General features: G+C 39.0%; 1 protein-coding gene across 1 annotated transcript; it reads left to right on the plus strand.

Annotated features, from left to right (window-relative positions):
• Positions 1 to 2,141: 2,141 nt before the first annotated feature.
• Positions 2,142 to 10,478, plus strand: LOC309326548 (vomeronasal type-2 receptor 26-like). Its single transcript, XM_081835361.1, has 5 exons — positions 2,142 to 2,479; positions 3,859 to 4,719; positions 5,359 to 5,586; positions 6,197 to 6,323; positions 9,418 to 10,478. Exons 1-5 carry the CDS (start codon positions 2,318 to 2,320, stop codon positions 10,332 to 10,334), a joined length of 2,295 nt encoding a protein of 764 aa, XP_081691487.1. The 5' UTR covers positions 2,142 to 2,317; the 3' UTR covers positions 10,335 to 10,478.
• Positions 10,479 to 11,766: the final 1,288 nt, after the last annotated feature.

Here is an 11,766-nt window from a genome sequence, read left to right on the forward strand (position 1 = left end):
CAATTATCATTTATTTATTTTACAAATATATAAACCATTTATAGCCAGAAGCTATTGAAGATGTGTTCAATTAGGCAGCATTCTGTTCTCACAGTAGATAACCAGATGCCTTTCAGAAATCCACAAGCAGGACCTGAATACAAGAGCTTTTTCTCTTTCTCCAATTTCCAGCAACTAGTATTCAGAAGCCTACTGTCTACAGCTGTGGAGGCAGCACATAGCCTCCATCATGGCTAGTAGCCATTGCAAGCCTTCTCCTCCATGGAAATTTCTACATGAAAATTGACTTCTTCTTTTTAATGAATGTAGTCATACTACATATGACATAGTTTGAGGGCTATTAATAATATACATTTAAATGCTTAAAATGCTATGTTTGAATGTATTGTATGTAAAATGCTGTGCAGAGAGCTCAACATTAGGTTGTCTGTACCTAAATGTGGGGAAGAAAAGGGTAGACGTTTCTGTTCAATTAATTGATGACTCATCCCAGATACTCTTCCAGCTACAATCTGTTTGCCAGCAGGAAGATGAAACCTGAGGACTTCAGTCGTTGAAGCTCAGCAATGATGAACATGCCAGATGCTTACATAGGCTCTCTCTGTGGGACTAGAGAAAGAAAATTTATTGAACTGTATTAAGGACTAAAAAGAAGATGGGACCACATTGCTTGCTGGCCATGAAGGGAGAGAGCAAGGAAGGCGAAAGACTGCTGTCAACACAGTGGCTCTCCCCCCCAGTCTGCCGCCAGGAGCACCGAGGAATGGAGGGACTTATATTCGGGTCTCCCCCCCCCTGTTTTCTCCCCCTCCCCCTCCAATTGATGTATGGCAACCCATTCTGGAAGTGCTGATTTTTCATTGCACTTCTTTAAAAAAACCTCAAAAACATTAAATTTCTTGGTGCCCAGTTATTATTTAAAGAAGTCCCTAAATCATTGCAGTTTTGAAATCAGTGGTTAAAATAAGTGCATTTTTTTAGGATTTAGAATGGCAAGCAACTGTATTCAAACATAGGTGAAAACCTGCTTCTTGATCTTAGGAACCATTATGCAAAAATTGGTTAGAATATCTCATCCAAATGTACAGTGAGCAAACAACTTTCCAAAATGTATAGTAGATACATGGAAAAACTTATATCTAGATCTGGAGACAGGCAGCTTGGACCTGCTGGGGAAGTGCCACATACTACTAATTATACCTAAAATGAGAAAATAATAGTTGTAGGACTCCAATAAGGAGCTTCACCAACACACTGGGGACATGATAATGATCCTTAACTTTATCAAAATTATGGGGTTTTGCACAATTGACATTCAGAGCCTGTTAGCAAGATCAACAATCAGCATCTGAAAAATACTATAAAACCCTTATGTTCAGAACAGGATCTAGGTAAGAACTGGGTTGTTACTCTCTTCTAAGTTCATTTTTAAAAAATAAATTGAGGTATACAGTACCAAAACTTGATTCTGCTGTAATACTTAAAACAAATAAATCTCTGTTTCTCAGCCTTGGCAGTGATCATGTTGGTCATTGTGTTTCTACTAGCATTATTATGTCATGCCGTATGCGAGAAACATTCCATTAATTGCAGCATATATGATGATCCCCTTCCCATTACTCATAAATTTTACCAGTCAGGAGACCTTCTCATTGGTGAGATTGTTTCTCAAGTATTCTTCCTCTATGATCTCCTCTCTTTTATGGAACAGCCTACACAGATTGTTATTTATGAACCTATGTAAGACTTCAGTTTTTTATCCTCTTTCTCTTTTCTTCATTCTTTTATATGTTTGGATCATATCAGTTGCTTGACCTTGGGCTTATTTTTTGTTGTTTTTAGGCAAAGGGAGTGAACCCAATAAGTGCACATAGAAGCTCATTAAATAAAATGAACCATCAACATTTTGAGAATTCAGCTCTTCAATTTAAATGTTTTATTTATCATGTCTATTATCTTCTAAGGTTTTTAAGTTACACCACATTCTTGACTATATAGTTGTTTTTTTATTAAAGTATTTTAATAGTTAACAAGGGTACATACAATGTCTCTGACTTCAGTTCACAGAGACCTTTCTACAGGTCATTTATTCTTGAAGATCAGTTCTGAAGAATAGGAGCAGCTTTTTATTGCTTCCAGCACAATTGCTTTATTTATCAGCTGTAACAACTCTAAATGTCATTACAGTTCTGTGCCAAAGAACTACCAGCACATCCTGGCCTTGGCATTTGCTGTAAAAGAGATCAACGAGAGTCCCAACATTTTATCAAATCTCTCCCTGGGATTCAGCATTCTTAATAGCTACTACACTGCAAGGATGACCTACAAGGCCACCCTCAGCCTGCTTTCTGCACAACATAGGTTTGTCCCCAACTTCAAGTGTCACAACCAGAACAATCTGATAGCTGTCATTGGAGGATGTCTTTCTGAGATCTCTGTCAATGTGGCCATCATTTCAGCAATCCACAAAACTCCACAGGTAAGCTGTGGTGTTATGGTGATTTTACAACTGTGGCACACCATCATGATTTCAGAAGTTGTCTGTGATATTTTGATTAGAAACTACTTTGGGCCAAGTTATTTGATATTCTTGGTCTATCACTAGTACTATAAGATGTTGGATGCAACTTGTAAATGCAGATAATGGTAATGGTAAAAAAAGCTTTAATGTGACCAAAAAAAATCTTCTAGAAATTAGTAAGAAGCAGAAACTTTTATATACACTTCCATAGATAGAAATCTCTATATACACATAAACTGGTCAATTATTGAGAAAATTATTTTCAGAAATTAAATTTGGAAACACCAGCGAATGAAAACAGAATTGACTGAGGAATGTGGGAGCTTTATGTCTACACATTCCATGTTTTAAAAGCTGTAAGATGGAGCCAAGCTATTTGATATTCTTGGTCTATCACTAGTAGTATAAGATGTTGGGTGCAACTTGTAAATGCAAATAATGGTAAAGGTAAAAAAGCTTTAATGTAACCGAAAAAGTCTTCTAGAATTTAATAAGAAACAGAAACTTTTCTGCACATTTCCATGTAAACAAAGAAACAAGCATTTTCAGCAGTTAAATTTGGAATCATCAGGATCTTCAAGAATTCAGGTGTATTTTTCTAGAAAAAGAGGTGCCAGAACTCATGATGAACACCTCCCTTGTTCTCTTGTAATGGCAATGGTGCCCACCTGAGAGGTACCAGAATTGAGTTCCAGCAAGTTCGGGCTGAAGAAAGTCCTTGATACTATAAAACTGAGTCTCCAGGAAGATATCATGTTTATTGGGAACATACTTTGAAAATATTTATTGGCTCAGTTGTCAAAATATTTCTGTGTTCCAGTTTTATAAAGATATGAAATGTTTACTGCAAAACTTCCCCCCTATACACTATAAATTGGAAGATGACAAATAATTTGTTTGTTTTTACTGCATAATGATTTATTGTTCCTTAGGTCATTGTATTTCGCCCATGTGTCATCATGTGTTTGACACTATGATGAATAGAACATGTTCCTATATCAATCAATTATATATAAACCACATAAATTACAGAGAAGAAGGACATGTATTATATATCCTAGCTCCTGAATATCACAGGGACATACCTGTAAAGAAAGAGGGAGCCAGAATACCTGTCCCAAAGCACTTGGGATGGAATGACATCTAGCCAGAATAAATGTTCTGCAGTATTAGATAATATTGGATGCAAGAGCACTTCAACATTTGAATATTGTGGCTCCTCTTGCTCTCATTATTCACAGGTTGTTTGACCCAATTGCCTAAAGGACTCACTGAAAAACATTGATAAAATATGTTTTTGGAATCCATTTGAATAATGCTTATAAATTTCCTTCCAGCTCACTTATGGATCATTTCTGCCAGGACAGCATGCTAAAATGCAATACCCTTTTTTGTATCAGATGGTCCCAAATGAAGCCCACCAGCACATAGGAGTAGTACGCTTACTTCAGCATTTTGGATGGACATGGGTTGGGCTTGGTGCTGTGGCTGATGACAAAGGGGACAGGTTTTTACAAACAATTGTGCCAATGCTTTCACAAAATGGCATCTGCTATTCTTTCATATTAAGACTACCAAAATGGAATTATCTGGATGAAATTATAGACTTGGCAGTACAGCATTTTGACAGCTATACAATTGCATTTGAGGCAACAGCTAAAGTATTTTTTGTATATGGAGAACCTCCATCTTTTCAAGGTTTGAGAGTATTGCTGTTTGCAGCACCCTTCTTCTCTTTGCCACCTCTGGGTAGAGTGTGGATTGTTACATCTCACTGGGATTTTGCATCACTTTCTGTTCAAAAAGATTGGGATTTACAAAGCTTTCATGGTACCATATCCTTCACAGCTCACTCAAATCAGCCATCAGGATTCCCAAAGTTCCTTCAGATGCTAAAACCCTCCTGGGAAAAAGGAGATGGCTTTATCCAAGACTTCTGGGAGCAGGCATTCAGCTGTTCACTAGAAATGTCTATGGGCCAAGAGAAGAACCAGAAGAAAACCTGCACAGGGGAAGAGAACTTGGAGAGTCTTCCTGGAAGTGTATTTGAAATGAACATGACTGGACACAGCTACAATGTCTACAATGCAGTACATGCAGTGGCACTTTCCTTGCATGCCATATACAAATCCAGCCCCAATGAGAGAAGGTTGATAGAAGGGGAGAAACAGTTTTCTCAGAAAGTTCAACCATGGCAGGTAACTGTAACTCATGTAAAAGTGAAAGATGAGCTAGCTTTTGATAAGAACATAAAAGGGGTTATATATCTGCATAATATAGTCCCACTATTTTTGTGCTTTTCATTTCATTTCATTTCATTACATTACATTTCAATCTTCATTTTTTCTTTCAAATTAATTTTGGTAACAAATACCAACCATATGATAAAATAAGGTAGGGTTGCTTTATTTGTGTGATTGTGTGTTTGTAAATAGACATAACCAGTTTCCTATTTGGAGCCAACAGAGGGAAGTGGCATCATGTACTATAAAGTTCTCACACGTGCTGTCCAAATAAAATGGGAGACAGACCTAATAGTCCCTATTTGTATAATATAGTCCCACTATTTTTGTGCTTTTCATTTCATTTCAATCTTCGTTTTGTTTCTTTCAAATTCATTTTGGTAAGAAATACCAACCATGTGATAAAATAAGGTAGGGTTGTTGTGTTTGTGTGTGTGTGTGTGTGTGTGTGTTGTAAATAAACATAACCAGTTTCCAATTTGGAGCCAACAGAGGGAAGTGGTGTCGAGTACTATAAAGTTTTCACACGTGCTGTCCAAATAAAATGAAAGACAGACCTAATAGTCCCTTTCTCTATATTCTCTTTCAATCTAGATCCATGACTTTCTCAGAGGCTTCACATTCAACAACAGTGCTGGAGATACTGTGTACTTTGATGAAAATGGGGAATTAGTTGTAGGTTTTGACATTACAAACTGGTTGGTTTCCCCTAATGGGTCGGTAATTAGATTCAAAGTTGGAAGACTGGAACCTCAGGCTCCGACAGGCAAAGAGTTAATCATTCATGATGATCAAATTGTGTGGCATCAAAGTTTTAATCAGGTGAAATATAGCTGCCTGTTTATTTTGTGTCTGTGACCATTTTTTGTCTTGTAAGCCATTTTTGGTAAGCCATTGAAAAGAACTTAGTACATTCCAGCTTTAATTTTGGTAAAAGCCAACAGAAAGGGTTGTACATGCCCATAAACACATCTTTAAATCTCCCACAGCGGCAAGTGGGAGACATCACCACTCTGGGTGGCTTCCAAAATAATGAAAACACAGCAAAACATCAAATATTAAAAACTTCAATGATATAGGGCTGCCTTCAGATGTATTCAAAAGGTTGTGTAGTTGTTTTCATGTTTGACATCTGATGGGAGGGTGTTCCAAAGGGTGGGTGTCTGGTTCCCTGTAATTTCCCTTGTCACAGTGAGGGGAATGCCATAAGGCACTCAGAACTAGACTTCAGTGTCCATACTAAATGATGTGTATGCAGATGCTCCTTCAGGTTTACAGGGCCGAGGCTGTTTAGGGCTTGGGCAAATGCCACAAGGCATTTGTACAGGGCTCATCCACGTTCTACCCCTCATATATGCTAGCTGTTGGAGAGGTGGATGACTGAGGAGCATTAATCTGTAATTGCAAATCCTACTTTGATGTTTCTCTATAGGTGTATCCACTTTCTATGTGCAATGACAACTGCTACCCTGGCTACAGCAGGAAAAAGAAGGAAGGGGAGAAATTTTGCTGCTACGATTGTGCTCCATGTCCAGAAGGAATGGTCTCTAAGTGGAAAGGTAGGAGGCATAATGTACAGAAATATCAATACAATTCCATAACACAGGATGTTTCTTTGGAGAATCTGTAGCCCATTGAATGTATATGAAGGTAGTGTGCAACACAGGTTTAAAACAAGTAACAATCCGCCCCCCCCCAAAAAAAATTATCACTTTTAGAGACATTATGGATTGCATGCAGTGTAGCATTAAAGTCCCATAGTGTCGCTCTTGTTCCACCAGATGGTGTTTTTGTGCCAGTAGAACATTGCTGCACAAGAGAATGCATGACCAGGGTGCTCACTACTTTGCTGGGCAATAGATTGCACAAGGTTGTGCAGTGAAGTTGCCCTAATGCAACTGTTGCATTGGCTTCCTCTGCTGAGCAACGATACAATTCACTGATCTGCTAGAACAAGAGCCCTTTGGCTAGCAGACAGAGAAACTCAAGACAATGTACATGGGCCTTCCAGGAGGCCTTGGGACTAAAATTCACAAATTAAATGAACATACCAACATTTGGATTTGAAGGGCACTTTGTGAATACTTCACATCCAAAATCCCAGGAAATCCAAAAAACCCTGTAAAAATGTTTATTCCTGTTAAATGAAGAACTGTAGAAATGAAAACTATATTTCTCAATGTGGGTATCCCCCCCCCTTTTCTTTTTTTCTTTTGCCAAGGTCTTCATACTATTTTTATACTGAAAGCAATCCTCTAATGCGTGAAAAGTTTTCTTCCAATGCTTGCAGACTGCTTTACAAAAATAATAATTGTCTTCCTATTTTTTTTGACGTGGGTTTGAAATTGCCTTAAAATTATGAGGTGGCCAAGGGTGGTGTGTCCATTAAACATTTGTCCTCTGCTTATTACATCATCTTCCTGTCACTCATTGAAACACATGAAGCCATGGAGAATGGTTCCCAAGTACATGAGAATATTGTGGACACTGGTTTGGTATTTACATGAAGTTGTTACATTTACCTTAAAAAAACCCCTCTGCTCCCATTTCTTTAAAAGTGCATTAGGAGATACCATTGGGTTTTCAGGAAGCCTGGGTATCCAAGAACATTGCCAAAAGCTGACCACTTTGTTTAAAGACAGGATTCTCACAAAACTCCTCAGTCCCCAAGAAAGCCAAATCAGCACTGTTGTTTAGTCGGTTTGCCGTGTCCGACTCTTCGTGACCCCATGGACCAGAGCATGCCAGGCACTCCTGTCTTCCACTGCCTCCCGCAGTTTGGTCAAATTCATGTTGGTAGCTTCAAGAACACTGTCTAACCATCTCATCCATTGTAGTCCTCTTCTTCTTGTGCCCTCAATCTTTCCCAACATCAGGGTTTTTTCAGGGAGACTTCTCTTCTCATGAGGTGGCCAAAGTATTGGAGCCTCAGCTTCAGGATCTGTCCTTCCAGTGAGCACTGAGGGCTGATTTCCTTCAGAATGGATAGGTTTGATCTTCTTGCAATCCATGTGACTCTCAAGAGTCTCCTCCAGCACCATAATTCAAAAGCATCAATTCTTCAGCGATTAACCTTCTTTTTGGTTCAGCTCTCACTTCTGGGAAACCATAGCTTTAACTATACGGGCCTTTGTTGGCAAGGTGATGTCTCTGCTTTTTAAGATGCTGTCTTGGTTTGTCATTGCTTTTTTCCCCAAGAAGCAGGTGTCTTTCAATATCGTGACTGCTCTCACCATCTGCAGTAATCATGGAGCCCAAGAAAGTAAAATCTCTCACTGCCTCCATTTCTTCCCCTTCTATTTGCCAGGAGGTGATGGGACCAGTGGCCATGATCTTCGTTTTTTTGATGTTAAGCTTCAGACCATATTTTGCACTCTCCTCTTTCACCCTCATTAAAAGGTTCTTTAATTCATCCTCACTTTCTGCTGTCAAAGTTGTGTCATCTGCATATCTGAGGTTGTTGATATTTCTTCTGCCAACCTTAAATCCTGCTGGGGATTCATCCAGTCCAGCCTTTTGCATGAGGAATTCTGCATATAAGTTAAATAAGCAGGGAGACAATATACAGCCTTGTCGTACTCCTTTCCCAATTTTGAACCAATCAGTTGTTCCATATCCAGTTCTAACTGTAGCTTCTTGTCCCACATAGAGATTTCTCAGGTGACAGATGAGGTGATCAGGCACTCCCATTTCTTTAAGAACTTGCCATAGTTTGCCGTGGTCAACACAGTCAAAGGCTTTTGCATAGTCAATGAAACAGAAGTAGATGTCTTTCTGGAACTCTCTAGCTTTCTCTTGACAGAATTCTAGTAGGCTTTGCCCTGCTTTGTTTTGAACTCCGAGGCCGAACTTGCCAGTTGTTCCTATCCTCTTTTCTAATTTTCGGACATGATTTCTTTTTAATAAGTTAGTGGATTTTTGTGTTTTTTTTAATGGTGAGTTTTGGCATACCTCAGCAACCTACTACAGTGGTCCCTCGGGTTACAAACACCTTGGGCTACAAAAAAAATGTGGGTTACAGACTCCGCTAACACAGAAATAGTACCTCGGGTTAAGAAATTTGCTTCAGGATGAGAACAGAAATCGTGCTCCAGCAGTGCGGCGGCAGCGGGAGGCCCCATTAGCTGAAGTGGTACCTCAGGTTAAGAACAGACCTCCAGAAAGAATTAAGTTCATAACCAGAGGTACGACTGTAAAATAATGGAATTTATTAAATTAGGAAGTTACTAATGTCCAAAAAACATTTAGAGGAGGTTGATGATTTACATTTATATCCAACCTTTAATCCAAGGAGCTCAAGATTGTCTTCACTGTTCTCACCCATCTCTGTTGTATCCTCACAAAAATCGACGATAAGGTGAGAGACAGTGAAGCTCAGGAAGCTTTGTAGCTGAATGCAGAATTAAACCCTGGTCTCCTAGGTCCTAGTCCAACACTAACCATTGTGTGACACTGGATGTACAGTATACCATTTCAACATCATCCACAGATTTATTTGGAACTGCAACAAAAATGCTCTCACTCCCTTTTAGAAATGTGGAGCTGGCCAAAGGACTACAAGAAGACAAAATGAGACACTTCAGTTGTTGGTCAGCACCTTTAAATAATTATTTAAAATACAGTAATTTAAATAATTCTTCTTCTTTTTTCCAGACATGGATGCCTGTGCCAATTGTCCAGAAGATCAGTATCCCAATAAGGAAAAAACTCAATGTATTCCCAAAGTTCCAAGCTACCTCTCTTACAAAGAGAATTTAGGGGTCAGTTTAGTTACCTTAGCTATTACTTTCTCCTTCCTCACAACCTTAGTACTCTTAACTTTTGTGAAGCACAGCGATACCCCCATAGTCAAAGCCAACAACCACACCTTGACCTACATCCTTCTCATCTCCCTCCTCCTTTGCTTCCTCTGCTCCTTCCTCTTCATTGGAAAGCCTGGAAAGGCAATCTGCCTTCTCCGACAAACAGCCTTTGGCATTGTCTTCTCTGTGGCCCTTTCCAGCATTTTGGCAAAAACCATCACTGTGGTTCTGGCATTCATGGCAACCAAGCCAGGCTCTAGGATGAGGAAGTGGGTGGGGAAAGGACTTTCAAATTCTATTGTCCTTTCTTGCTCATTTGTTCAAACTGGCATCTGTACTCTTTGGTTGAGAACTTCCCCTCCATTCCCAGATACAGATATGCACTCAATCATGGGGGAAATAGTACTGGAATGTAATGAGGGTTCAGCTGTCATGTTTTACTGTGTCTTGGGCTATATGGGTTTCCTGGCCATTGTCAGTTTCTTTGTAGCTTTCCTAGCCAGGAAACTACCTGACAGTTTCAATGAGGCCAAATTTATCACTTTCAGCATGTTGGTTTTTTGCAGTGTTTGGTTAACCTTCATTCCAACCTACCAAAGCACCAAAGGGAAATACATGGTAGCTGTGGAGAGTTTCTCCATATTATCCTCCAGTGCTGGATTACTGGGTTGCATATTTTTCCCTAAATGTTACATTATTGTGCTTAGGCCAGAGTTGAACAGCAAGGCACAACTGATAAACAGAAAAAAACTGAGGGAAAAGCAATAAATCCATTTAGCTCTTCTATAGAAATTATTGGAAATGCTGGTGAAGGGGACATCATGACAATTCAAGCATAGGTGCTGTCTTAAATAAACATTGCACACTCAATTTATGGGGAATGGAGTTGAAATGGAAATATCCTGTTTCAATTTGCCCACAAACCCTACCTTAGATTTGCTTCTACGGACCTACTCCTGGAGTAACAGTTACCTATTTCACAAAAAAGAGCTGTTCTCACTCCTCAATTATCATTTATTTATTTTACAAATATATAAACCATTTATAGCCAGAAGCTATTGAAGATGTGTTCAATTAGGCAGCATTCTGTTCTCACAGTAGATAACCAGATGCCTTTCAGAAATCCACAAGCAGGACCTGAATACAAGAGCTTTTTCTCTTTCTCCAATTTCCAGCAACTAGTATTCAGAAGCCTACTGTCTACAGCTGTGGAGGCAGCACATAGCCTCCATCATGGCTAGTAGCCATTGCAAGCCTTCTCCTCCATGGAAATTTCTACATGAAAATTGACTTCTTCTTTTTAATGAATGTAGTCATACTACATATGACATAGTTTGAGGGCTATTAATAATATACATTTAAATGCTTAAAATGCTATGTTTGAATGTATTGTATGTAAAATGCTGTGCAGAGAGCTCAACATTAGGTTGTCTGTACCTAAATGTGGGGAAGAAAATGGTAGATGTTTCCATTCAATTAATTGATGACTCATCCCAGATACTCTTCCAGCTACAATCTCTTTGACAGCAGGAAGATGAAACCTGAGGACTCAGTGTCCCAGTCAGTTGTTGAAGCTCAGGAATGATGAACACGTGAGATGCTTACACAGGCTCTCTCTGTGGGACCAGAGAAATAAAATTTATTGAACTGTATTAAGGACTAAAAAGAAGATGGGACCACATTGCTTGCTGTTTAAAAGCAATGTGCTACTTTGTATTTTGCAATTTTTGGTAAGTAGCTTGAAACTGTTCTGCAATAAAGCTTTGAAACTTATTTTTATGATGGAGAGCAAATTCATTTCTACTCTGCACAATGTCCAGATAAGGCATTCTGTTTGCAACAGCTCTTAACAGAGGCTGCTTTCATTCTTTCTTAATAGTTTCAAGATGCTTTGGAGCAGGGTCAAACTGTGTTGCTGCTGTTCCGGGTAAATAAACAAGGAGATACTGCAAATCACTTCCCATGTAATTTTGTGTTGAATGGTTGAGTACACAGGAATACTAAATGAAAAAGCTATGGGTGCCCTTAGAAATTGTTACGTATGGCTGTATCCTAATTTAGATCAATATATCTGTGCCATTCTTGGCAGCCATACAAGGTGCACCAAGTAATTAGTTCCATATTATTTAGAAAATGAAAGTTCCACCCCCACCCCTGAAATCACTAGAATGATTTGTAAGTGAATATAATTCTACCTCTG

This window comes from Podarcis erhardii, assembly GCF_964252035.2.
Source record: "Podarcis erhardii genome assembly, chromosome: 13".
Taxonomy (NCBI): domain Eukaryota; kingdom Metazoa; phylum Chordata; class Lepidosauria; order Squamata; family Lacertidae; genus Podarcis; species Podarcis erhardii.

Bases quoted from the DNA above. Each gene is read 5' to 3' on its own strand.
- LOC309326548 (XM_081835361.1), top strand. From the start codon at position 2,318: ATGACCTACAAGGCCACCCTCAGCCTGCTTTCTGCACAACATAGGTTT. The intron at 4,720-5,358 runs GTAACTGTAACT...CTTTCAATCTAG, and splicing joins AGAAAGTTCAACCATGGCAG to ATCCATGACTTTCTCAGAGG. The intron at 5,587-6,196 runs GTGAAATATAGC...GTTTCTCTATAG, and splicing joins GGCATCAAAGTTTTAATCAG to GTGTATCCACTTTCTATGTG.